At 33.6% G+C, this 27332-nt stretch overlaps 1 protein-coding gene across 1 annotated transcript in view; it reads left to right on the plus strand.

Annotated features, from left to right (window-relative positions):
- The window catches only part of RASA1 (RAS p21 protein activator 1), a 121858-nt gene that overhangs the window by 85723 nt on the left and 8803 nt on the right, over nucleotides 1-27332 (plus strand). The window contains exons 12-22 of the mRNA XM_069085069.1: nucleotides 2189-2276; nucleotides 4610-4687; nucleotides 11951-12108; nucleotides 12893-12969; nucleotides 15769-15941; nucleotides 16274-16433; nucleotides 18149-18291; nucleotides 19426-19541; nucleotides 20243-20329; nucleotides 21927-21994; nucleotides 23975-24063. Coding sequence (XP_068941170.1) covers nucleotides 2189-2276; nucleotides 4610-4687; nucleotides 11951-12108; nucleotides 12893-12969; nucleotides 15769-15941; nucleotides 16274-16433; nucleotides 18149-18291; nucleotides 19426-19541; nucleotides 20243-20329; nucleotides 21927-21994; nucleotides 23975-24063 — 1237 coding nt within the window. The remainder of the gene's footprint in view (nucleotides 1-2188; nucleotides 2277-4609; nucleotides 4688-11950; nucleotides 12109-12892; nucleotides 12970-15768; nucleotides 15942-16273; nucleotides 16434-18148; nucleotides 18292-19425; nucleotides 19542-20242; nucleotides 20330-21926; nucleotides 21995-23974; nucleotides 24064-27332) is intronic.

The following is a 27332-nucleotide window of genomic DNA, read 5'->3' on the forward strand; positions in this document are numbered from 1 at the left end:
ATTTTTTAACCAATTCTAATGAGAACGATGTTCAAGTTTTGCCTAGTACCTCAAGCCCCTATTTTCTCCTCCAGTGTAAAAACTCTTCTTTGCCTGCCTCTTTTTTGTGAAGTGATTTTCCTCCTTCCAGTGCATCCCTCCTTTTTACCCCCTTTTATTTTTTTTTCTTAACTTAAGCCCTTATGCCCTTTCTCTTTAGACTCCTAACTGCCCTTGTAATGATAAAATTCTTAAGAGTTACATATATAATTTTCTCATATAGGAATGTAAACACTTTAAGCTTATTGAATCCCTTATGATTTTTCTTTCATGTTCATCTTTTTATGCTACTCTTTAATCTTGTATTTGATTGTCATATTTTCTATTCAGTTCTGGTTTTCATCAGGAATGCTTAAAGGTACTCTATTGCATTAAATTTCTACCTTTTACCCCCAGAAGGATTACCCTCAGTTTTTCTGGTAAACACTAGTTTTAAAAATTTTTCCCTGTTTTCTTCTTCCCTCCTAATCTTGGTTGCTTGGTAGATTATTCTTGGTTGTTATTCTATCTCCTTTGCCCTCCAAAATATTCCAAGCCCTCTTCTTTTAACATGGAAGCTGATAAATATCATGTGATGCTGCTTATTCCATAATGTTTGAATTGTTTCCTTCTTGGTTCCATGATATTTGAATTGTTTCTTTCTGACTGCTTACAATATTTTCTCCTTGACCTGGAATTTGAATGTAGCATTTCTGGGAGTTTTTATTTTAGGATCTCTTTCTGGAGATGATTAGTAGATTCTTTCAATTTCTGTTTTGTTCTCTGGTTCCAGAATTCCTTGATAATTACTTAAAATATGATGTCTTGGGTCTCTCTTTTTTTTTTTTTTTTGGATTATGAATTTTAGGTTGTCTAATCATACTTCAATTTTCTCAATCAGTTTTCCAGATCAGTTGATATGAGATATTTCACGTTTCTTTCTATTTTTTTCATTCTTTTCTCTTTGTTCTATTGTTGCTTGATGTCTAATGGAGTCATTACCTTCTGTTTTCTCAATTATAATTTTTAAGGAATTATTTTCCTCTGTTTAGCTTTTGTTCCTCATTTTCCATTTGTCCAATTCTACTTCTTCCATTTGTCCAGGTTCTTTTTCTTCAGTGAATTTTTGTACATCTTTTACCGTTAGGCCAATTGTGTTTTTTAAAGTTATTTTCTGCAGTGTTTTTTTTTTTGTGCCTCTTTTACCAAGCTGTCAATTCTTTTTTCACAATTTTCTTGCCATTACTATCATTTCTTTTCCCTTTTTTTCTATCATTCTTATCTTTTTAATTCTTCTAGGAATTTTTTTTGAGCTTTTGTCCAATTAGCATTTTTTCTTTTTCTTTTTTTTTTTTTTTTAAGCATTTTTTCTTTGAGACTTTGGATATAATTGTTTTCACATTATTGTCTTCTTTGGAGTTTTTGTCTTGTTCTTCTTTGTCAGCATAGTAGCATTTTATGGTCAAGTTCTTTTTCTGTTGTTTCTTATATTTTCCAGCCTATTTCTTGACTTTGAACTTGATGTTAAAGTTATGCTCTGCTCTGCTGGGACTGTGGAGTCACTGTCTCCAGCTTCAGGCTTTTTTGTGCTGCTGTTTTCAGAGCTATTTCTAGGGGTCTGCACTTTGTAGGGCTTCCAGTGTTGTGTGATCTGGGGAGAGGTATTGTCACTGCCCTCCTGGTCTTCATGCTTTATGGTAAACTTGGAACTGGGGCCAGGTTCCCTACTCCCTTGTGACCAACCACAAGTGCTTTTCTCTACTCTGGAACTATGGCCTGAACTGTGTGTGGGTAATGGACTTGCCAGTCAGGGCCCTCCAAATCCCAGTCAGTAGAGAGTGCCCTGTAATCTTGGACCAGTTGTCAAAACCCCCCTTTCTGGGTTGAGAATTCCCAAAGTTGCTGCTGCTATCATAGTCACCTCCCAGTCCTTATACCAGTGTCACACACAGACTTCTGCTTGCTTCCTAAGTTGTCTAAGGTTCGAAAAATCTCTGACCTTTTGGTGCCATTCTACAATTCTATTTAAGCCATTATCTTAAAGTTGTTTGGAGGGGGACTGTGTTTGTATATTTTTATTAGTAAGGTAGTAATATAATAATAATAATTATTATTATTATTGATTTTGGTTAAAAACTTTCAATAATGTTTTTTGTTTATGTTTTTAAAGGCCAAACTGTTTTCAGATAGTAGTTCAGCACTTTAGTGAAGAGCATTACATCTTTTACTTTGCAGGAGAGACTCCAGAACAGGCACAGGTGAGAAACCTTTTTTCTCTCTAATGTAACTTATGTACTAGAATATTTCATATTTGTTTTCTTGGGGGGAGCTCCCTTAAATCATATAAGGAAGACAGGTAATTTTCTCTTTACGTTTTATTCCAATGAGAAGTTATCATAAGAAATTCTTTATAGTAATTGATTTAAACGAATATCTTATAACAAATGAAATGTTTCTTTTAAAAAATGAAATTATCTGATTTTGATTATATCTGTCCCATAAAAAATTCCTTGACATTCTCAGTACAGTACAGACAGAAGCAAACTAGTTGACTTTGTTATAGAATATTATGTATTTCTTGATGGTTAAATCCCTGTATTTAAAAGACAATTCTAGCCACTAGAGAGAAAAAATTCATGGCCTAAGATATTATATACATCCTTAGAATTACTCTTTACTTCTTTCTTTTTCTCTTCTAATTTTATTACTTTAGCTCAGAATATTATTAAGTAGCTGGGAACATATATGTAATACATAGTCATGTGTGTATATGTATGTGTGTGTGTTTTAATGTACCAAAATGAAGAAATAATGGTCCTGAAATGCCTCATTTCTTTAAAATATCACTTTTTAAGAAATAAAATAGTAACTTGCAAGTAATGTTGTTATGAATTATAATTCAAGTATAGCTCTACTATTGACCACTTTGTGAATATTTGATGCTCTGTGGAAGAGGTAACCCACTATTGGTTAACAAGAAGAAGGTGGCTTTGTCTAAAACTGAAGGTAGTGATATAATACATTGATTATCCCCTGGGCATAGTGAGAAAGATTCTCTTGGTATGCATCTTGTATTAAGCCTGTGGTGACACTGACTCATTAAAAAACAACAAATTTAAAAAAAAAATCTATATAAAGAGTATTAAAAACTTTCGGTTCTGGAAGGAAAATTTGCTTTTCAGATTTTAAGTTTTCTTTCTTGGGGCTTTGCAAAACTTCTCAATTAATTAAAATACCTTGTATTTATGTAGCAGTTGTACAAAAATCAAACCTGTACAATATCTTTCTTGAGGTATATATCCCTATTTTGCAGATGGGAAAAACTGGGGCACAGAAAACTTAGTTGACTTGTTCAGTGTCGCAAATGTTAAAAGTGGAGTTAGGAATAGAACACAGCACCTCTGGATCCTCTGCTTTAATCACTTTACCATGTTCCCTCTTTCTATGTGAAGATATTCCTCACACCCTGAGGACAACTATGTGTAAGTTTCGCATGTCACGTAATTATGTGGATAGCCAGTTCTGTAATTTTCTTCCATTGCATTTACATTCTTTCTTCCCTTACTCCTTAGTAATTTCTCTGCAGTATATGATTATTTTCAGATTTCTGTTAGATAATTGGTGAAACTTTTGAGTTTTTGGTCACATTCCTTGCTTATGCTTTTAACTCTCTGCTCTATTGCAGTGGTTTTACCGTAGGTATTGACACAGCTCAAGGAAAGTCATCGAAATAGCTTCCAAACTCAAGATATGGCTAATACAAAAAAACAAAACAAAACACAAACCTTTTTAGAAATCTGTAATCCAAAGCGAAGTGTTTGTGCTTTTAATGAGCACAAAGCTGTTATTTCCCTTCCCCAGAGCATCTTGTATTTGAAAGTTGTTGAAGTAGAACTATACTTTAAATTGAGTATCAGGAGAGTTGCTTTAGCTTTTAGTACATTAAATTTATTCTAACCTTTCAAACTTTAAAAAAAAAAAAAATTTTTTTTTTTTTTTTTAAGTAAAAGTAAAACAAAAACCAAACTCTTGGGATTCTGGTTTTAACTATAGCAATAATTCTACTGCATTGTAATTTAATAATACAAGTTAAGATGCTTTTCAAGTCAGTCCTCATTTAATCACTTTGTTTTAGAATTTGGTATTACACACACACGTGTGTGTACACACATTCACATCCAGCTTCAACTGTTTACACAGTTTAACTGCTTTATGTTTATCCAACATTTTATTTACTTAGTAGAAATAAGTACTGATTTGTTAAGAAAATAAAAATAATTTTTTTTAATGAAATCTAAATGCAGTTGTGACTATTTTCTATTTGGTATTTGATATTAGCTAAAAAGAGCATTTTGGTGTGTAAAATCTTTTAAAAGTTGAGTATATGGACTTTTTTTTGCACATATACACATGTGTCTTTAGTGTTTATCAAAGTACATTTGAGACTAAGGCATAGAAGCAAAAAAGAAATACTTTTACCATATTCTGTTAAACTGTTAACGTTGAATTGGTGTTAGATACCAGATAATACAGATTAAAAATGTACTTACTTTGAAATATTGGGATTTTTTTTCTTTTTCTTTTTTGGTAGGAGTGGATGAAAGGTCTACAGACATTTTGCAATTTACGAAAAACTAGTCCAGGAACATCTAACAAACGCCTACGTCAGGTGAAGCATTATAGTTTTCTTTTGGCTTTTTGATTGCAATTTCAAACATAATATACTTTGGAAATTTTAGCCAAATATAAACTTGTAAAGGCAGTCTATAATGTAGTTGTGAAAATTGATATGCTTCAAATATGCTATAGTACCTAGGCTTGGGAGAATAACATTTTGTTCACTTCTTACTATTCCTTGAAGTTTTAATTTTTAGCCATCAACTTTACTCTTTTGGAGATTCTGTTCAAACACAAGGAGATCTAGGTGACCTAAATGGATTATTCCTGGATTTTACCATCTTTTGTTTCTCCTAATAATGTGAAACAAGCACCCATTGTAAAGAGTCCATTAATTCTTACTTGGTGGAAAACTGATGTCAGTGTCCAAAATTAAGAATCTTAGCCAAATATATACCAAATATATAGTTTAATTTTAGTTTATGAAACTGTATTTGGGCCAGTTGTTAATAATTTGTGTCAGGCACAGCTGTAAAGGATTATCCATTTTATTTATTGAACCTGAAATGTTACTGTAATTGTTATCAACTCTTCCACAAAAATAAAATGAACTTTTTTTTAAAAACAGCAACAAAAACCATAGATATTCAAATGAGTCTTGTAACAGAAATTCTTCGTTTGTGATGTCCAGGGAACTTGGGAGTAATATCTCATAATTTTGTTGTTCAGTTGTGTCTGTTCATGACTCCATTTGAGTTTTTTTGGCAAAGATACTGGAGTGATTTTCCATTTCCTTCTTAGCTCATTCTGTATATGAAGAACTGAGGCAAACAGGTTTAAGTGACTTGCCCAGAGTCACACAGCTAGTAAGTGTCTGAAGCCAGATTTGAACTGAAGAAGATGAGTTTTCCTGACTCCGGTCCTAGCACTTTATCCCCTTCATGACCTAACTGCCCAGTTTCTTGTAATAGACCACCATTCTGAAAGCCCTAGATTTTCCTGTAATCTATTCGTTCTGTCTTTTTCTTTCCTAACCATTCCTTGCATTTGCCTCTTTAAATTTCTAGGGCAACCTGGGATTACATGAATAACTATTTCCATGTGACTTACAAATTAGCCTACCAAATTGATGCCTACATGGAGAATTATCATTTTTTATTTTATTTTTTATTTATTTATTTTTTTTAGCAATCAGGGTTAAGTAACTTGCTCAAGGTTACACGACCAGTTATTTCTGGGTGTGGGTGCTGAGTGTCTTAGCCCGGGATTCGATCTCCAGGTCATCCCAACACTGGAGCCGGTGCTCTTACTCGCTGAGCCACCTGGCCGCCCCTGAGAATTATCATTTTTAATATTAGGACCAGTGAACCTACCCCCTTTGTGTGGTTGCTCAATACTAGTGCCTACTAAGTTACTTTCATTTTCCTTTTCTTCTCTTTTCCCTTTGGAATATATATGATGAAAATTGTCCTTATGTCCCTTTTATTATGTCTTTTTAGAAACGGGGAAATTAAATTAAAAAGGATTCCTGTGCATGATGTGATCTGTGGAGTGGAGATTGAGGATATTGCTTCAGTTAATGTTTAATAATTCTTTGTCCTCTGAATTTACTGTTAATTCTTGACAAGAATACTCTTGTTTTTATATATTATGGAATCATCATCTCCTGTACCTCATTTTATCTTTATATGAGTTCTGTGGTTAGAGAACATGGTGTGTATCTTTATGAGAAAATGATTGGAGCAGCATCTTGTGAAAAATAAGTTGTGGGGGACTTCTGAATAAGATGGCAGCTTGGTATATAATATAGGAGTTTGAACTGTCCCATTTTTATTCCTGCATTGTTATAGTAAGAGCACCAGGTCAAATAACAATTAATAAATGTATAGAGAAGCATCAGTAAACTTCTTTATCCAGTCCAGTAGTTCAAAAAAGCCACAGAAGTTGTATATACTGAAAAAGGAATTTTGCCAGTAAATCCAGCAAAAATACAGGCAAAGAAACCTAAAACTTGTGGCAGCACTATGAAGTGGAAAACCCTAGGGAATACAGCCACCATCAGCTCCCAATCAAGGAGATCCCAGACAGAAAAGAAGTCCCAAGTCTTCCCAAGGGGAGTGGGAATGAAGCAATAATACCCTGACAGGATAGTTCCAGGATGGAACATAAGACCACTCAGAATTCTGATCAGGAAGTCTGGGGAAGAACAGGATAATACAGCACCTTGATAGAGGAATGATGATCCATGGGCTTGTTCCAGAAATTATGAAGAGGACAAAATATTCTTTGGGACCTTGGTCAGGGACACCTCAGGGTAATAATAGAGATCACCCAGCACCCTTATTGTAAAAGCTTCAGGGTCACCAGAAGACCATCTGGTGCCCTGCTCAGGGACAGCCCCCTACAGAGAATTTACCAGGACACAGAGATCAGACAAACCAGGGAACATGGAAGCCAGTAGCAGAAACCGAAGTGGAAAGGGTATAGAACCTCTCCCTGGAATGTATCCCAAATCAAGAATTGACAGGAGATATCAAATTTTATGAAGAAATGTTATAGATTAAGAATTGTATGAGAGGAAAGAAGAGTCTACAACTTAGAGACTAAAATAGATTGGGAATCAGTATTGCAAGTGTACCTGGAAAAAAAAAAGAAGCAAGAGATTATAAATAAAATGAAAGCTATGGAGGAAAAAATTACAAAGAATTAATAGCTTTGAATATAAGGTGATAAACCATGCTCCTAAACTGGATTCCCAAAAAATTAGGATGGACCAAACAAATCGTTGATATGAGATGATAGGAAGTATCAAAATAAATCCAAAATATTGAAAAAATTGAAAATGTTAAGTACCTACAATTGAAAGTAATAGACTTGAACAGTAGTTAAAAGAGAATTTAAGAATATTTAAACAATTGAACGCTATAAAAAACAGTAGCCAAGAAATCTTGAATGTGGTATTTTAAGAAGACATAAAATACAAAGCAACCAAAATCAGGAAAACATAAGACTTCATATTTACATGGTACAGTAGAAGAAATCTTGAATATGCTATTCCAAAACGCAAAAGATAGAGACTAACAACCAAAAATAACTTGCAGAACTGAGCATAATCCTAAAAGAAATAAAATGAGTCTTTAGTTAAATAGTAGTCTTTACTTCTTTCCGAATGAAAATACAAGATCTGAGTAGAAAAGCCAAAATGCAAACACAAGAATCAAAAGAAAAACCAAGAAAGGCACATACATTTGGACAAATGGGAAGGGATTATACAATGATGCAGAGTTTGTATTCTAATAGGAGAAGAGTCAAGTGTCCTTTCAGAATCTTAAGGTCTTTAAGGGTTATAGAAGAAGATACGTATGATAAGCCAAGGATGTAGAGAATGGACAAAAGGAGAAAAAAATTTCTTCAAGGCTTACTATTTCTCCTAGGTGAGTAAGAAGAGTACACAAACAGGGAAATGGGTGCTACGTTACTTTTACTCTTATGTAAGCTGGACAAAGGAGGATTGAAAACATAAGAGTTTAGTTGTTGAAATACATTACATTCTTGATGAAGGAGGGGGTGATTAAAGGGGAGTTTAGTATTGAGAAGGGAATAATTAACAGGCCAAAAAAAGTTTGAATTTTTTTTAAGTGCATTGTGAAGTGGAGATTAAAAAAACAAGAGTTAAGAACCAGGGATTGAAGTTTGGGAAAGGGAAAGAGTGAAGGGCCAATTGAATGGAAATAGATCACTTCAGTCACATTGAAGTAATAATATTATTAGCATTGATCACACTCTTTCATCACTGTTCTAGAACTTCTTTGTAAAGAGGGGCTTAGAGCAAAGATAAGAAAAAATAAAATCTTGGCCATGAACCTAAATGGAGAGGGGGTAAACTTATTAATAATTAAATAGAAGAAGATAACAGAATGAATTAGAAAGCAGAACTCAATATGTTTACCAAAAAACCCCACAAAAGTTCAGAGATCCTGGAACACAATTTATTATGTCCAGGTGAACTTAAAAAAAATGGCATGGATAGCAGTCTTGATCTCAGACAAGGTATCAGTAAAAATAGATGTTGCTAAAAGGGATAAACAGGGAAAATACATTATTATGCTTAAAGGTATGATATACAGTTTAAGAGATCAGGACTACATATATGTATGTATGTATACCGAATAATATCTAATAAAGAAAAAATGAATCAAATTAAAGGGAGAAATAGCAAAATTATAATAGAAGACCTAAGTGTGTACGTGTATTCCTTTCAGACCTAGATAAATCTAAGTAAGAGATAAGCAAGAAAGAAATTAAATCCTTGAGTAAAATTTTAGAAGTTACATGTGATAGAGCTCTGCCAGTTACTGAATGAGAGTCATAAGATCAAAAGTTATATAGATGTGTTTCAGTTGTCCTTAGTTTTGTCAGCTCACCCAAACTTTACACATACTAGGAAAAATCTCAGAAAAAATGGAGAATAGTAACATCATTTCCTTTCCTCAGTGCTTATTAAAATTATAATCAGTAAAGGTCTTTGAAGAAACAATTAAATCTTAATTGAAAACTAGAAAACACATCCTAAAAAAGTTAATGGGTAAAAAATAAATCACCAAAACAATAAAGAATTTCATCAAAGAAAGTGAGAACATCCCCAAACTTCTGAAATAAACCCAAAGTAGTCATTAGGTGAAAATTCATCTGTAAGAATTCTTATTTGGGGTGAGGATAGGAGAATAGAAAATACAGATCAATGAATGAGGCAAAGAACTAGAAAAAAAAATTTTTTAAAGTCAAACCAGACAAACCTAAATTAAAGACTGAGGTAGAAATTCTGAAAGTCAGAGAAGCTGTTTAATAATCTTGGAAGCAAAAGCCACATGTTCAATTGACAAATAAAACCAGGATCTTTTTTTAGGTAAAATACTAACCAGTCTTATTTAAAGGAGAGGAAAACCAGATTGTCATTAAGAAAAATTAAAAATGAGATTTCACAATAAATGAAGAGTTAAATGAAAGAAATTTATTCCTGGAAAGCAGAAAATTGCTGACCAGGAACCAGACCCAGCTGTGCTAAGAAGAACTAGGAAGGTAGACCCACCTGGAGAGTGCAGAAGCAGTGGAGCAGAAAGCTCTTGGCTGTGGGCACTTACAGGAAGCTGGAAGTTGGGCTCTGGTTTTAGGCTAAAGGGAAGAACTGAAGATCTGGGTTAAGAGAGACTATTCCCCATACCCCAGGGTTAGAGGTAACTATAAATAACTAAGCTATCACCACAAAAAAAATGCACAGGCAAAGGAAAAAGACTCCAACTATGGAAACCTCTTATGGGAATTAATATGACTGGGGTTTATCTTCAGAGGAGGAAATTGAAGGAAAGAAACCCCCCGAAAGAGTAAATTAAATGGTTATCTGCCCAAAAAGAATTTATAGGAGACCTTAAAAAAAGACTTTAAAAATCAAATGACAGAGATGGAGGAAAAACTAAAAAGGAAAATAAGAATAATACAGGAAAAACAGAAGGGTATGAAAGGAAAGTCAACCAATTAGAAAAGGAGATCCAGAATCTTAAGGAAGAAAATGATACCTTGAAAATTAGAATTGGGCAAAGTGAAGCCAGTGAAATTATAAGAAATCAAGAAATGATTAAGTAAAATATGAAAAATGAAAGTGAAACCTAAGCAACAGATTTGGAGAATAGATCAAGAAGCGAAAACAAAAATAATGGGACTAACTCAAAGTTATGATAAAAAAAAATCTTGATACAATAATACAAGAAATAATTAATGAAAATTGTCCTGAAGCATTAGAACAAGGGGGGAAAGTAGAAATAGAAAAAATCCATTGATCACCACTTAAAAGAGATCCTATGAGGAAATCTCACAGGAATTAGTAAAATTCTGAAATCCTCAACTCAAGGAAAAATTATTAAAAGCATCAAGAGTAAAACAATTTAAATATGATGGTACAATTAGAATTACACAAGACCTAGCAGCAGAAACATTAAAGGACCACAGGTCTTGGAACACAACATATTGAAGAACAAAAGAACTGGGGCTCTGGCCAAAAATATCATACCCTGAAAAGTTAACTACTACCTTGGAACGGAAAAAAAAATGGAAATTTGATAAACTTTCAGATTTTTAAGACTTTGTTAAAAAAAAAAAACCTGAACTTATTGGACAATTCTACAAACAAGAACCTATATAAATACAAGGTACATAAGAAAGACTGATTATAAGGGATCCATAAAGAGAGACTATTTACTTTTTATGTATGTAAAATGTAAAATTTTTGTCAAAAATTCTTATTAATAATTGGATAGTTCATAAGAAAGATTGGGGAGAACCTGGGAATGATATGAATTTAAAAAGCAAAACCATTTAGGAACAGGTAAATTGTATTTCATACATTTAAATAATTGTATTTTTATTTTATACAAATGAGGTGCAAAAAGAAGAATTGATACAAAGGAATTAGATGGGGGAGGAGGGCTGGTGATTCTGGTAACCTACTTTCATTGGAAATGGGTATAAGAGGAAACAATACATATATATTTAGAAGAGTATAGAAGTCTTCTAAATTCAGAAGAAATAAAATGTTAGGGTCGTAGGGAGGGATCTTTAGAGGGGAGGGTGAGAGAACAGGTAAATCGGGGTATAGAAGGGTGTTTAGATTTATGGGAATGGGAGGATGTGGGAAGAATTCTTGGAGGGATAGGCAAGTAGGGGAGGACAAGGTAGTGGGTAAAAATAAAGTAGAGGAGGCAGGAGGGATAGGAAATGAGATGTATATATGTAAAGACAGATCAGGAGTAGAATATGTTTTGGAATGTATATGTCTATAAGTACATACATATGTATATGTGTATGTATGTATTTATAGCTATAAAGAAACATCTAAACTCTGTTGTGGTCTGGGGGGAGGTATTGGAGGGAGGTGAAAAAACAAAGCAAAAAAGTGCACAGCAGAGAACAAAAGAAAACTCATAAGGAAGCAAAGAAAAGGTGGACAGTTCTCAACACAAGTATTTATCATATAGGCTTTCTTGAAATGAAAATTTTTTATTATAGATCTTGAATCCTCTCATGTTCTGTTATGCACATGACATGCTTTTATTTCTTTCTAACTTGAACTTTCTAACTAAGTTCCAATATTTAAGTTTATGATATGTTTTTGTTTCTTTTTTTTATTCTCTATTTGTGTTCTGACATTTGAGTCTAAAATAAAATTTTTGAAAAAAATAGAAGTAGATATTTTATTTAAAGTGTTTATTTTCTGGATCTGTTACATAATTGTTAATAAAATGGGACTTTTTTTTTCCTTTAGGTTAGCAGTCTTGTTTTACATGTTGAAGAAGCTCATAAACTCCCAGTAAAACATTTTACTAATCCATATTGTAACATATACCTGAACAGCGTTCAGGTAGCAAAAACACATGCTAGAGAAGGACAGAACCCTGTGTGGTCAGAAGAGTTTGTGTTTGAGTAAGTCTTGTTTTGCTGTTCAATCTAAATCTCACTGTTACCAAACTTTTTTTTTCTTACACCTTCTGTATATTTAACATATTAGAGCCCTGAAATCACAAGCAAAAAGGGGGAGATATTTTAATATTGGCTTTTCCAAAAAAATGACATTTCTTTGTTGGGTCACCTTTTTTTGTTTATGCAATTCATCTTCCTGTAGTATTTGGTATTATTACCACCACCATTGAACTCTAGTCTTAAAAATCCAAAAATTAAAGTGCATACAAACAAAAGTTTACCCAGGTCCTTTAGTAAACAAGTATTGGTGTTTAGCCCTTCAGTCATGTCTGACTCTTCATGACTCCGTGGACCATTACTGTTCATGGGATTTTCTTGACAAAGATACTGGAGTGGTTTGCCATTTCTTTCTGTAGTGGATTGAGGCAAACAGGTTGAGTGACTTGTCTAGGGTCACACAGCTAGTAAATGTCAGAGGCCACATTTGAACTCAGGTCTTGCTGACTCCAGGTCCAGTGCTCTATACAATGAAACCCCTGGCTGCCTAGTAAACAAGTACAGTCAACATCTGTTTACCACATATATTCATGAATTAGTATTTTCTTGAGAGATCTTGAATGTGAGGGATTTGGGGATGAGTACCTGTTTATGAGGTAGCTTGCATATATCATTAAACATTTTTCATTCTTACTTTTAAATCTAATCACTTTGGTAAGGGAGTTAGATTATTATAATACCAGCTTTTGTATCTTTATATCAGTCCATTTTTGTTTTTTTTTTCTTCTAGTGATCTCTCACCAGATATCAATAGATTTGAAATAAGTTTAAGTAACAAAACAAAGAAGAGCAAAGATTCTGACATATGTAAGTTGATACAGGGAAACGTGCAGAAATAAACTTCATAATTGTTTTCTTTTTAACAGGTTTGATCTTAAAGAGAATTAGGTGTTTTAATCCATAAAATAAAATCCAACTTAAAATTGTCTTAAATGTATGTGGCCATTTTAATTTATTTGCTCATTTCAGACTAATTATACAAATAACTTTAACAGACATACTATCCCTAGGCTTTTAAGATGCTTACTGTTTATTTTAGCCAAGATAGAAATTATATTTTAGTTTAAAATCAGGTAAACAATCCTGGCGTATGTGAAATCAGAGTTACGGTATATGAAGTGATGATTACAATTCACATTTATATAGGGCTTTAAGTTTTAATCTCTGCCCCTCACTTCAGGTAATAACTGCTACCCTGTGAAGTATGTGGAGCAAATATTGTTATTTTTATCCCTATTTTTTTTTTTTTTTGCCTTTTGGAGGGCGATTGGGGTTAAGTAACTTGCCCAAGGTTACACGGCCACTTTGTGTGTGTGTGTGTGTGTGTGTGTGTGTGTGTGTGTGTGTGTGTGTGTGTGTGTATCAAGTGTGTGAGGCCGGAACTGAACTCAGGTCCTCCTGACTCCAGGGTCGGCACTTTATTCACTGCGCCACCTAGCTGCCCCTTTCATCCTTATTTTAAGATGAGAAAACTAAGTTTTAGAGAACAGAAGTAATTTCCTTATTCCTGATCTAGGATTCTTTCTAACTGTACTCCCTTGCATTATAGTATCTATTTATGAAGAATTAGTATGTGAGAATGTGTGAATTAATGCCAAAAAATACGCATCTAGAATTTTTATGTTGAATAACAGGATACATATAGCTTGATATGAAAAGTAAGGTAAAATGCTTCATCTTGAGTATTGCCTTACCCATTCTTTTCTGTTTCATTGAGGCACATTTTTTTCCTTTTTGGTAGACTCCCTGCTTTTTGGGTGGGGCCACTTTATTACTTAGAGAGTAAGGGAAGATCAGATTAATTTCTTATTCTCTCATTTCAATCATGTCTGCCTCTTTCTGACTCCATTTGGGGTTTTCTTGCAGAGATACTACAGTGGTTTGCCATTTTCTTCTCTGGCTCATTTTACAAATGAGGAAATTGAAGCAAACAGGGTTAAGTGATTTGCCCAGGGTAATATAGCTAGGTACGGTCCGAGGCTGGATTTGAACTTCCTGACTCCAGGCCTGGCACTCTTACTTACTGCACCACCTGGCTGCCCAGATTAATGACTACTTGATATTAAAATGAAAAGTTAAGGTTTAGAATTTAACATAGTAGATAACAGGAAACCACTAGAAACTTTTGAGCAAATGTGTACATAGCCGTAGAAAACACAATGAAAGTATAGTGGTTGTTGGCAGAAAGGACTAGTAAAGGACAATATAGTAGTACATGGATGAAAATTTGTGAGAGATGATGTAATGGGCAATTTACTTTTTATTTCAGAGGTTATGTGGCAGAGTAGCAATTCTAGTGTGTATTTTTAACTTGACTCTAACAAATTGATTATTCTTATTCTTTCCGTTGGCTTGGGAACAAATGGGCGTGGCTTCTCTTCTGCTTGTAATAGATATGTCCTTCAGTAAAATTTTAAATTTCAATTAAAATGGTTATATTTTTGATTCAGATTTGGCACCTGTTATTTCAGAATATTTAGCTACAGTCCATTTAGAGCTCTATATTTTGACCTAACTGCTTAATGTTTTACTATATTTTATTACTGAATATATTTTTGTTGTCTCATCAAAAGGGACAGAGCAGTAAGTCATTAACCTCACTTTTAAAAGGTCATCTTCATTAAAATCTGTTATCTTGTACTTAAGCTTATTTAATTTGCCTTTTATGTCTGTAACTTAGCTAGACTATTTGTGTTACTACCTGCTGTAGTTTTGCTTAGTAGTATCACTACCTACTAAACTGTTCTCTTGTTTTAGTATTCATTGGCTATTTGAAAATAAATATTGTAGATCATCATTTAGTAGTCTTTTTATCAGTAAGATTATAGATTGCATAGTAAGATTATAGATTTTTCCTTTTAAAAGTGTTAAGTTTATATCTATTCCTAGCTTATAATTAAAATTTTGTCCCCATAAAAATCATCAGCCTTTGTGTTTATTTCTTTAAAAAATGAGATTTTTACCAAATAGGGTAAACCAACAAAAAGAATTTTATTTCTCAAACCTGGAAAGACTTACACGAACTGATGCTGAGTGAAGTGAGCAGAACCAGGAGAACATTGTACATAGTAACAGCCACAGCGTGCAGTAACTAATTTTGATAGACTTAGCCCTTTTCAGCAATGTAAGGACCTAAAACAATTCCAAAGAACACATGATGGAAAATGCCAGTCATGTCCAGAAAAAGAACTATGGAGTGGGAATGCAGAATGAAGCAGACTGTTTTCTTTTTCGTTTTGTTTTGTTTTTTCCCTTTCTCATGTTTTTTTCCATTTGTTATAATTCTTCTGTGCAGAATGACTAATGTGAAAATGTGTTTAATAGGAATGTATGTGTAGAGCCCATATTGGACTACAAGCTTTCTTGGGGAAGGAGGAAAAAGGGGAGGGGGGGTAAGTTTAAAACTTATGGAAGTGATTGTTGAAAACTAAAAATAAATAATTTAAATTTAAAAAATAAAATATTTTTTAAAAAGCATTTCATTTCTCACAGATAGGTCTGAAGTCACTGTAGTTTGTTAAAAACTTACAGTAAAGCCAATTGAGACATAATGCAAAGCCCACATTTTTACATCTTTTGACTTTGAACAATATTTTTCTTCCCAAGTGTTTATGCGCTGCCAGTTGAGCCGGTTACAGAAGGGGCACGCAACAGATGAATGGTTCCAGCTCAGTTCTCATATACCGTTAAAAGGTATTGAACCAGGCTCCTTGCGTGTCAGAGCACGATATTCTATGGAGAAAATCATGCCAGAAGAAGAGTACAGTGAATTTAAAGAGGTATTAAATTGCTTTACCAGTCTAATTATCCTTGAAAGCATTATTTAATAGAAACATTAAAATGTTTAATAAAGGATCCATTAACTTAAGTATAGTGATTGCATATTTCAGTGGCATGCTGACAGCTAGGAAAGGTTATAAAAGCCTTGCAGAGTTATGTGATGTTGGGATTTAGAGACTAGCATATCTCTACATATCTCTTCCATTTTCAATGAATTATTCCTTGTTATGTCATTGTACCCTCAAAACTATGTTCTTTTTTAATCTCTCAGAGACTACTTGACGATGTTATTATACACTTTAAATAGTTTTTTTCTGATATTTTTTTTTAGCTAATTCTACAAAAAGAGCTGCATGTAGTCTATGCTTTATCACATGTGTGTGGACAGGATCGAACACTATTGGCTAGCATTTTACTGAAGATTTTTCTTCATGAAAAGCTTGAATCATTGTTGCTACGAACACTAAATGACAGAGAAATAAGCATGGAAGGTATGGTATGAATCTGTTAGTGCCATTCAGGAAATGGAATTACAAAAAGATTTGCAGCATTTCTTGTTCTTTGAATAAATGTTTAATGTTTGATCATGTTTCTGATTTTTTCACAAATTAGAAAAGTTCACAATTGCCTCTTATATTGCCTAATACTAAAACTTAGTCTTTCTCATATCTGTATTGTTACATTACAATGAGTAGCATTACAGAGAAGTTTTTTTTTTGGTTTGTTTGGCTTTTGGGAGGGCAGTTGGGGTTAAGTGACTTGCCCTAGGTCACACAGCTAGTTTTTGTGTTAAGTGTCTGAGGCCAGATTTTAACTTGGGTCCTCCTGACTCCAGGGCCGGTGCTCTATTCACTGTGCCACCTAGCTGCCCAAGAAGTTTTTCTAAGTAAAAGTTATTTGGTGTAAAAATTTCTATATCAATATACAGATTGACCCATAGTGCTGTTGTTTTGATTACTTGAAATTTTTAATTCCTACTTTGTCATACTGGGTTCAGAGCTTTTCTTTTTACTTACTATTATCACAAACTGTGAGTAATTTAAGTACTTTACTTTTCTCAGTACACCTTATATTTATTCTCATTTTCCCTACTACATACTTCCCTACATAATTCCCATCTCTTCTCCTAGGGGAGCTTGTAAACTCTGTTAGAATAGGGACCATTGAGTTCAAATCTGACCTCAGGCACTTAACACTTACTAGCTGTGTGACCTTGGGCAAATCATTTAACCTCAATTGCCCTGCCTCCCCCCATCCAAAAAGCAAAAAAAAAAAACCCCCAAAAACAAAACCAGGGACCATGCCTTATTCCCTGCTATGCTCAGCATAATTCCTTGCTATATTTTAAATGTTAATTTGTTGAATGAATTAATGTATCCAGAAGGCTCTGATATCAGCTGTGTATTGCTTCCAACTCCTTAAGTCCAGTACTTTCCAGATAGTATATCTAGACATTACAGTGGAATTTGGACACCTCATTGGTGTTAATGAAATATTTCCCCCCACTCTGATTTCATCAGAATTTGCTGCTGGAATCACTTTCCATGATGACAATGATAATAAAAACCAATTAATAAAATGCCATAAAAATTTTTAGAAATTAAGTAGGTTGAAGAACATAAGCGTTTGAGAAGTGTGGTGTATGGTTTGGGAGTGTAATGTATAGCAACATACATTATTGTTTGTGTGTGTATATATATATATATATGTATACAATACAGTAATTGTTTGGTGGTTAGGATAATAGAATGTATAATTTTTTAAAATCTGTAATCATGTTGTTACACCAAATTTCCTACTTTTACATAGTTACAAGTTTTTGCAGAGCAGGTAGACAATTGATTCTTTTGATCATTAATTTTGACAAGCAAGGTGTTATGTAGTTAAAGACCTGTGTTCTAGTTCCTATTTTGTTGCCAGTTTGCTGTCTGTCTGTAAACAGATCATTTATACTCTTCAATTCTGGCTTTCTTTACAAAATGATTCCTGCCCTATTTATCTCTTGTTGTGATTGGGAGAAGCAAGTAATCAATGTAAAAAAAAAAACAAAACTTTGCATGGTTCACAATGCTCTAGGAATGTATAATATCATTTTCATAATGTAGATAGCTTCTTAAATAACTATGATGATCTGGCAGTTCTGAATGTTGTAATTTGGAATAAATTGTTGGACTTTTTATTCATGTATCACTTAACATTTATTTAGATGAAGCTACTACCTTATTTCGAGCTACCACACTTGCAAGCACCTTGATGGAACAGTATATGAAAGCCACAGCCACACGTTTTGTTCATCATGCTCTGAAAGACACTATTTTAAAGATAATGGAAAGCAAGCAGTCTTGTGAAGTAAGACCTTAATATTTCCAGTATTTTCCTTCAAGGAATGCCAAATATATATTACATAATGTATATTTTAAGGGAAGTATGTGATCTTTCTAAAATAAAATAAATACATCATGTGTATTTATATTGTGGCAAAGTATCTTTAGAAATGAATGCTAAAACAGGATTTTTAAAAATGTTTTATTTAATATTATAACATTGTACCATAAAATTTTGATGTCAGTTTCTTTTCTTTGTGCCTTATTGTTAGAACTTGTATAGACAGCTTTCTGAAAGTTTTTTAAAAAGCTGAAAATTTGGGTAACAAGTTTTTATGATGTAACTTCATATGAATACACTAGACCTGCTTTTGCAAGAGATCTATTCATACTGTCTTACTGAAGAGGGTTTTGTTAAGGAACTCATTTCGTTTTTAATCAGGTATCAGTCTAAATCTATAAATGTCTCTTTAGTCATCTGTGAATCAGATTATTTAATCACGTTTTGTAATTTTGTTTTAAAGGTAAGGGGAATATGGAAGCATTAAAAATATTTTTTACTGTCATATGATTAGAATTCAAGGTAAAATGACAATTTGCTAAGAGAAATTTGTACTGGAAAGTATTATGACACTTTACTCTGAATTTCATATTTCAGTAATCAACGCATTCACTTTAGGATGCTTAGATTTCCTTCAGACTTAACCTGAACTTCAGAAATATCAAGGAAAATGAAGAAATTTTTAGGGTAGTTTTGATTTGGAGGAAGGTTTGACCAGCTTTTTCTATCTTTTTTGCCATAATGCGTATGTGCCTAACAAATATATTGGATTGTGTTGTTGAGTGACAAGGAACCATACTCCTGAAAGTGTCCAAGGTCCCACGCCCAAATAGGAATCCCAGATCAGTACTGTATATAACCTGTTTATTAGTAATTGGGAATGCTTGTAAGTTTTCATTTAGAAGAACTTCTAGGGATTAGAGTATATTGTTATGTCTTTTTTTATTGTCATCAACATTTGTGTAAACAGCCTTTATGTTTATAGCAATTGTTTGTCTAGAGAAAATCACTTTCTAGAGAAGTTAGGATTATCTGATACCGAAGTCTCTTTGAAGTTTCACTTTTCAAGAAGTATTTATGTTCTTTTCTTCTGTTTAGTTAAATCCTTCAAAGTTAGAAAAAAATGAAGATGTGAACACTAACTTAGTACACCTATTGAACATACTTTCAGAGCTTGTGGAAAAAATATTCATGGCTGCAGAGATTTTGCCTCCGTAAGTTAATGTTTGTTTAGCTATGATATTGAGAGGATTTTATATTTATATATGAGCATGTGAAATTCTAAAATAAATCTGTACTTTTTTTAAAAGACCTTATGTTCTGTGAGTGGTATGGCTTTTACTTTCTATAGTGTGTTTTATTCTTTTATTTCTATTTAATAGTAGGTACCTTATATAAATTCTGGGGCTAAATGCCTAGCAACCACCATGTTGAAAAAATATTATTTACCAATGTGGTTAGAAAGAAAATTGCCCCATATTTCCTCTAAACAAACTAAGAACAAAAGTAGAATTTTGTTTATTTAAACCAGATCAAGATGTTGGTGATGTAAATAAAAAATAAAAATAATTGAAAGCTTGCTTGGTTAAACTTTTGCTAACATTGTACTTCCGGGGGAATGGAGTTGAGACCAGCGGCATTACATGCAGCAACTGAAAAAAAAGCATATATTCTGATGGAATGTGAGCACCTTAAGGGTAGGGATCTTTGCATTTATATTCTTAACTCTTAGGATAATGCCTGACACATAATAGGTGTTTAAAAGATGTTTTGTTGATTGAATTGGGATAGAACGCAGATTTTATTATAAGATACTATTACGAGTAAAGATTTCTATTCTAAAGCATACTTAGTACATCATAGAAAGATTTTTTAAAGTGCCTTACATATTAACATAATTATGTTATTTTGACAGAACATTGAGATATATCTATGGGTGTTTACAGAAATCTGTACAACACAAATGGCCAACGAACACAACCATGAGAACCAGAGTTGTTAGGTAAGAATTTTATATTAATTTATTTCTATAATGTATAACTTTCATAAGAAAGGAGTTAATAGGTAACTCAATAGGTGGCAGATAGGAGAAATGTGACATTTTCGGAATAGAAGAGAGAACTCAAATTTTAGAAAACTATCACATAAGTAGTTTGACGTTTCATTTGATATTGGAATAGTGCTGAGCACTGTTTCTGTATCATTAAGCTTATGTTAGAATTTAACTTATTACATTTTTGTATGGGTTTTCAGAGGTATATTAAACATCTCATTTTTAAAAGCTTAGTCTTGGGTTGACATTAAATTAATTTACTTCAGATTTATATTTTGTAAAAACTGTTAAACTAAAGCTAAACCAAAACAAAATCAGTAGCTCATTTCATAGAAGCTGTTCTTCTCCCAAAATGTATTTGTGAAATAGCCTTCTTTAACAAGATTGGGAAAAAAATAGACTAATGTCCCAGTAGGAACAACATGGATTACCTTTGCCTAATTATGAAATTGTTGCCTTTTAACTTAGTGGGACATTCCTCCGTCCCTCTTGCCCCCAGTGGAATACTTTTCATCATTTTTTTTGTAGGCGATTGTTGTGTTAATAGAGGAAGGCTTGCCTATTCTAGCCTCGTTATCACCTACATTTTTATAAATAGGAACCTGATGTTCTAATGATTTTACTTTGCTGACTGAATATAGGTTTGATATTGCTATCATCCCCAGTGAAAAGTCAATCTCTATTAAAGAAAACATCTATAAAACAAAAGTTATTGTGACAAAACACCCACTAAAGTCCTGTTATATCTCATTGTGGTACAAAGTTTACCCTGGGTTTTTGTGGTGAGTGGATCTGTAGTTCTTTTAGGACTTAGTTTAGAGAGGCTAATAAGCAGAAGATTGGCTAACAAATGTTGATTTCTTTTTTAAGCTATACTTACATTATAAAGAGATCTCTAGAAGTGTTGAAATAGGTTGGGAACATAGTATCAGCTGGTATGTTCTGCATTTGCTCATTCCTGGTCATAGATCTCATTGGGATGAGTCTCCATTACTAAGCGAGGTTTGGAAATGTCAGTCCTTAGCCTTATATACTTTCATAAAGGATTATAATGCTTTGAGTCAGAAGGGTCCTTACATATCATCCATAGTCCACTATCAACCGATCATTTTGCAGATAAGGAAACTAAGACCCAAGAAGTGAAGTGCCTTTCCATTCTATAGGTAATAAATGGCAGTCCTGGCCTCAAACCTATATCAAGCATTGTCTTCATTATGCCATGCTGCCACATCTTGTTCCAAGAATAAAATAGATTTAAGTTTACTAGAAGAATGATCAGTTTGGTAGATAGTGTTAAAATTCTGTAATCCTACCAGTAAGAAGGTTTGGGGCACATAACTTCTGTTAGTGATTTTTCATGATCCTAAATTAGGTTTTGTTATTAAAGTTTTGTTTCTGATTTAAAAATTGTCAGGGTTGCCTTACATTTAGAGTCAATATTAACTTGCTATAGTCCTTTGTTGTTTTGAATGTATATCTCTGATGTAATGAATCTTACTTGGTATTTCTTTTTTAAAAAAAATCTTTTTTCCCCTCTCCCATTCAGTGGTTTTGTTTTTCTTCGACTTATCTGTCCTGCTATCCTTAACCCACGGATGTTTAATATCATCTCAGGTAAATAAATAGCCCTTAATTTTAGATTTGTAAGTTAGTAATCTGGATTAATTTAGATGAAATTGATAGTGAAAATATTATTACTAATACTTGCTATTGGTGTTATGTCTGTATTTGGATTCAATACTTAAAAGAGGCAAGGAATTAAGAATTACATGCTAGTTTTTTGTAGTAGAGTAGCTTTATCCCACTTTCATAATTGAATATAAGCAATCAGAACATACTATCTTGCACAGAACAAGCACTTGTTGATAGCACCTTATCTGTCTCCTTCCATCTTCCCTTTTTTCTTCATCATCTCTTCTTCCAGTGTCTGAAACAATCTGTAGAGGGATCCATTCTGTTTTTTTTTCTCTACCTCTCAATACTGATTTGTATGAAATCTGCATAACTTTTGATTGATGGAAAACAGTTATTGTACTAGATACTATCATACTGCCCCTCTGGGATAGGGAAGAATTTTACCTTTAGTTTTGCCCTTATTAACCTGTACTCATTGCTGTTTTTATTATTATGAGCTTCCAGTCTTGATAGTATGATCAAGTTAAAATGGTACTTTGGGTAGCAGAAATAGAATGGATTTCAGTGCTTATGAATGAAGTCTTGGTTCTCCCACTCACTGACTCAGATTTCTTGTCACAAGCTAGCAAATGGTAATCTTAAACTCTGTAAATGTCCGGTAAACCACAGCGTCTGTTTATCTTGTTACACATGTTTTCTGGAGATGTCTTACAAATTTAGTCATCTTTTAAAAGAAAGTCATTCAGATGAATCATGTAGTTTTTTTTTTATATGATTGACATATTTTGGAAAAAAACTATTTAGTTTTCTAGCAGTCATTTCTCTTTGGTGTTTTTCTGTCATTGCTCTTGTGGAAATTGGAGGGCAGCTAGCTAGGTGATATAGGGGATAGAGTGCTGGGCCTAGACTCAGGAAGACTCATCTTTGTGAGTTCAAATCTGGCCTCAAATAATACTAACTGTAGGACCCTCAGTTCCTCATGTAAAATGAACTAGAGAAGGAAAAGGCGAATCACTCTAGTATCTTTACTGAGAAAACCCCAAATGGAATCATGAAGAGTCTGACATGCTGAAAAAAGACTGAAGAACAACAAAATAAGATATTAGAATTGCTTAAATTCTGAAAGAATTCAAATTATCTCTTGAATGTAATTATTAATTTGTCCAAGTTGGTCTGCCCACATTTAGACTCACAGGATATATAGTTATATTAACCCTGATGGTTCGTGAAATTATGTAAAAGAATTTAGGGATAAAAAACTGGCTCTCTTGTCAGAGAGTCAAGATCAGGCATTTAAGAGGGCTACCAAAAACTTAATTAAGTAAGTGCTCCAATTTACATGTCTTATAGACAGATACATCTCCCAACTATCTCTAAAGCAGTGATTAGTCATTGTCATTTGAAGATGTTTATTGTCTTTTGAAATTGATAATAACCTGTAGCAGTCAGTGAAATGTGAGAAGTCCCCAAATTAGAACAAAGATCTACAACTTTTTCTTAATGATGTATTTTTATTTGAGTGAAGGGAAGAGTCTGCTGATTTGTAGTGTCATTATCTGAATATCTCCACCATGTTTAGTAATTCCTAACTAGGATGTCAATAGGTGGCTCTCATATTTCACATTGGGAGGATGCTGGTGATAATCAATGTAAATTAAATCAGGAGTTGGTTAAAGATTCCTTAATAAGAACATTTTGTATTTGTAATAACCTATTTGGTAGCAATAAAACTGTAAAGTGCTTTCAGATTTCTTCGAATCATAATATTTTCCAAAATATAGGGTGTTCCAAAAGGACTTTTTTCACTTGAATTTTTTTGTCAGTCTTTACATTTTTGAATGAAAGAAAGCTAGGATTTTGATAGTAAAGGCCTCTTAAAGTGGTAATTTCTCAAATAACAATGACTAAACGCTTCTGACTTGAAACCACTAAAAGTATTCTGTTCTTTTTCTTTGTTAGATTCTCCTTCTCCTACTGCTGCAAGAACACTGACACTGGTGGCTAAATCTGTGCAGAATTTAGCAAATCTTGTTGAGTTTGGTGCCAAGGTAAAATATGATGTAAAATAAAATTTAATAACAAATTTTTGTCAGAACCACAAAATGTAACTTTAAATAGAGAATTTTTTTTTTCTAAATTTAGGTTAAAATTTTAGGGTTTCTCCCTCTTCCTCTCATATTCCCCCCAAAATATTTTCAGGTGGTTAGATCATGATATGACAGTCATTTTATAGATGGAGTCAGAGATTTTGAATTCTCCAATTTCCAGCGAAAGCTAATAGCAGAACTGAGAAAACATTTCACAATTCTGGAAACCACTGAATATGTGAAAAGTAAACAAAGGGGAAAACAGAAATAATACCAGGGTTTTGAACATAAGCGACTTAAAAAAAATACATTCTATTAATGCATTTCATCATCATAGCTTCATAATTTCCCACGTGACTGCCTCCATACTGCACCATTCTTTGTGACAAAGAAAATGATTAAGCAGAAACATCTAATAAAGAGAAAATTTCTGAAATGGCAATAATAATCAGTCCTGTTGTAGTTCCCTACCTTTTTGCCATTTTTGAAGGGCTGTGTTTTATCATTTTTTAAAAGAATCTCCAGTGTTTTCTTGATCACTTCTAATCTTTACTTTAGCGATCTTTTGTTTATATTGTTATGATTAAGCATTTTCTTTTATTTCCCTCATCATCAGATCATTAAATCTTAATACACATTTCTTTGAATTCATCATATTTAGGATTCTTAACCTTTTTTTTTTTTTTGGAGGGCAACTGGAGCTAAGTGACTTGCCCAAGGTCACATGGCTAGTTTTTGTGTCAAGTGTCTGATCTCAAATTTGAACTCAGGTCCTCCTAACTCCAGTGCCAGTGCTGTATTCACTACGCCACCTAGCTGCCCCTTATATTTAGGATTCTTACTACAAAATAATGTTATTGCATTCATATAACAAGTTTTTGTGCCTTTCTCCACTTTTGATAAGTACCAACTTTATTTCCAATTTGCTGTTATGTGCTGTGAATATTTTGCCCAATATTGGATTTTGTTTTCACCGTTGAATTCCTTGAAGTATACTTCCATTAGTGGGGTGACTCATTTAAAGGTTATGGACAATTTAGTCACTTTAAATAATTTTCATTTGAAATTCTTAAAACTCTTGACAAATTCACAGCTCTACCAGGAGTGGACATATATTAGCACAACCCCTTGTTTGTTCACATTTTTTTTAATCCTTGCCAATTTGTTAGTACCAGAGTGAAGTCTTAGAACACACACACACACACACACACACACATATATATATACATATATATATATATATTTTTTTTTTCTTGGCTTTTTGGAGGGCAGTTGGGATTACGTGACTTGCCCAAGTCACATGGCTAGTTTTTGTGTTAAGTGTCTGAGGCTGGATTTGAACTCAGGTCCTCCTGACTCCAGGGCCAGTACTCTATTCACTGAGCCACCTAGCTGCCCTTAGAATAATTTTTTTTTTAATGCTTTATTAACTTTTAATTTAAATCATTCTTTTCCACCGGATTTTGAGTTACAAATTTTCTCCCCATTTTTCCCCTACCTACTGCCCCAAAATAGCAGTCCCACAGGATAACCCCTCCTCCAATCTGCTCTCTCCCATATCTTCTCCCGTACCTCCTTCAACTTTTCCAGTAGGGCATGGTGGATCTCTATGCCCCAGTGCCTGTATATCTTATTTCCCAATTACATGTAAGATAGTATTAACAATAGTGTATGTGTATATATATATATATACACACACAAACACACACACATATATTTGAATATTTGATTTTAAAACTTTCAATTCCAGATTCATTCCCTTCCTCCCTTTTCACCCACCCTTACTGGGAAGATAAGCAGTTCAGTATAGGTTGTACATGTGTGGCTAATGCAAAATAATAACATAGTAGATATATTGTAAAAGACTGATTATATTTCCCTCCCTCCTATCCCACCTCCCACTTGTTCTATTCTCTACTTTGATCCAATCCCTTTTCAAAAGTGGATGGTACCAACTTCCCCCCCCCCCCCCCAGCCTGCCCTCCTTCCATCATTCCCCCTCTCATTCCCTTTCCGCCCCACTATCCGGAAGGGTGAGATACCCTATTGAGTGTGTATTTCGTTCCCTCCTCAAGCCAAATTCAATGAGAATAAGGTTGACCCATTCCCTTTTGCCTTCTTCTTCTTCCCCTCCATTGCAACCATTTTCCCTTGCCTCTTCTATATGAGATAGCTTACCCCATTCTGTCTCTCCCCATCTCTCTCATTATATTCCTCTCACCTCTTAATTTCACCTTTTAAGTATCATCCCTTCCTGTTAAATTGGTCCTGTGCCCTCTATCTTTGTATACCTGTAAACATATATACACACATTCACATATGTATTCATATGCCCATATACCTTCATATATAGACATATATAAATATTTCTAATCCCTTCAACTACTGAGAAAAGTTTCATAAGTTACAGTTATTGTTTTTCCATGTAGGAATGATAATAGTTCAACTTTGATAAGTTCCTTATGATTTCTTTTCCCTGTTTACCTTCTCATGCTTCTATTGCTTCTTGTATCTGAATTTCAAATTTTCTATTCAACTCTGGTTAAATTTTCAGCAAGAATGCTTGAAAGTCCTCTATTCCACTGAATGACCATATTTTCCCCTGAAAAATGATGCTCAGCTTTGCTGGGTAGGTGACTCTTGGTTTTAATCCTAGCTCCTTTGACCTCTGGAATATCATATTCCAGGCCCTTCGATCCCTCAGTGTAGAAGCTGCCAGATCCTGGGTTATCCTGATTGTATTTCCACAATATTCAAATTATTTCATCCTGGCTGCTTGTAATATTCTCTCCTTAATCTGGGAATTTCAGAACCTGGCTATAATATTCCTAGGAGTTTTCTTTTTGGGATCTTTTTCAGGAGCTGATCGATGGATTCTTTCAACCTCTATTTTGCCCTCAGGTACTAAACATCAGGGCAGTTTTCTTTGAGAACTTCCTAGAGGGTGATTTCTAGGTTCTTACTTTGGTCATGGCTTTCAGGTAGTCCAATAATTTTTTAAATTATCTCTCCTGGATCTATTTTCCAGGTCAGTGGTTTTTCCCATGAGATATTTCACATTGCCTTCTATTCTTTCATTTGTTTGGATCTGTTTAACAGCATCTTGATTTCTCATAAAGTCACTACCTTCCATTTGCTCCAATCTAATTCTGAAGGAATGATTCTCTTCATGAGCTTTTGGGATTCTTTTTCCATCTGGCAATTTCGACTTTTTAAGGCATTCTTCTCCT

The sequence above is a fragment of the Petaurus breviceps genome, unplaced genomic scaffold (genome assembly GCF_028583685.1).
Source record: "Petaurus breviceps papuanus isolate PSGF00001 unplaced genomic scaffold, PetGlider_PUasm1.0 175, whole genome shotgun sequence".
Lineage (NCBI taxonomy): Eukaryota > Metazoa > Chordata > Mammalia > Diprotodontia > Petauridae > Petaurus > Petaurus breviceps.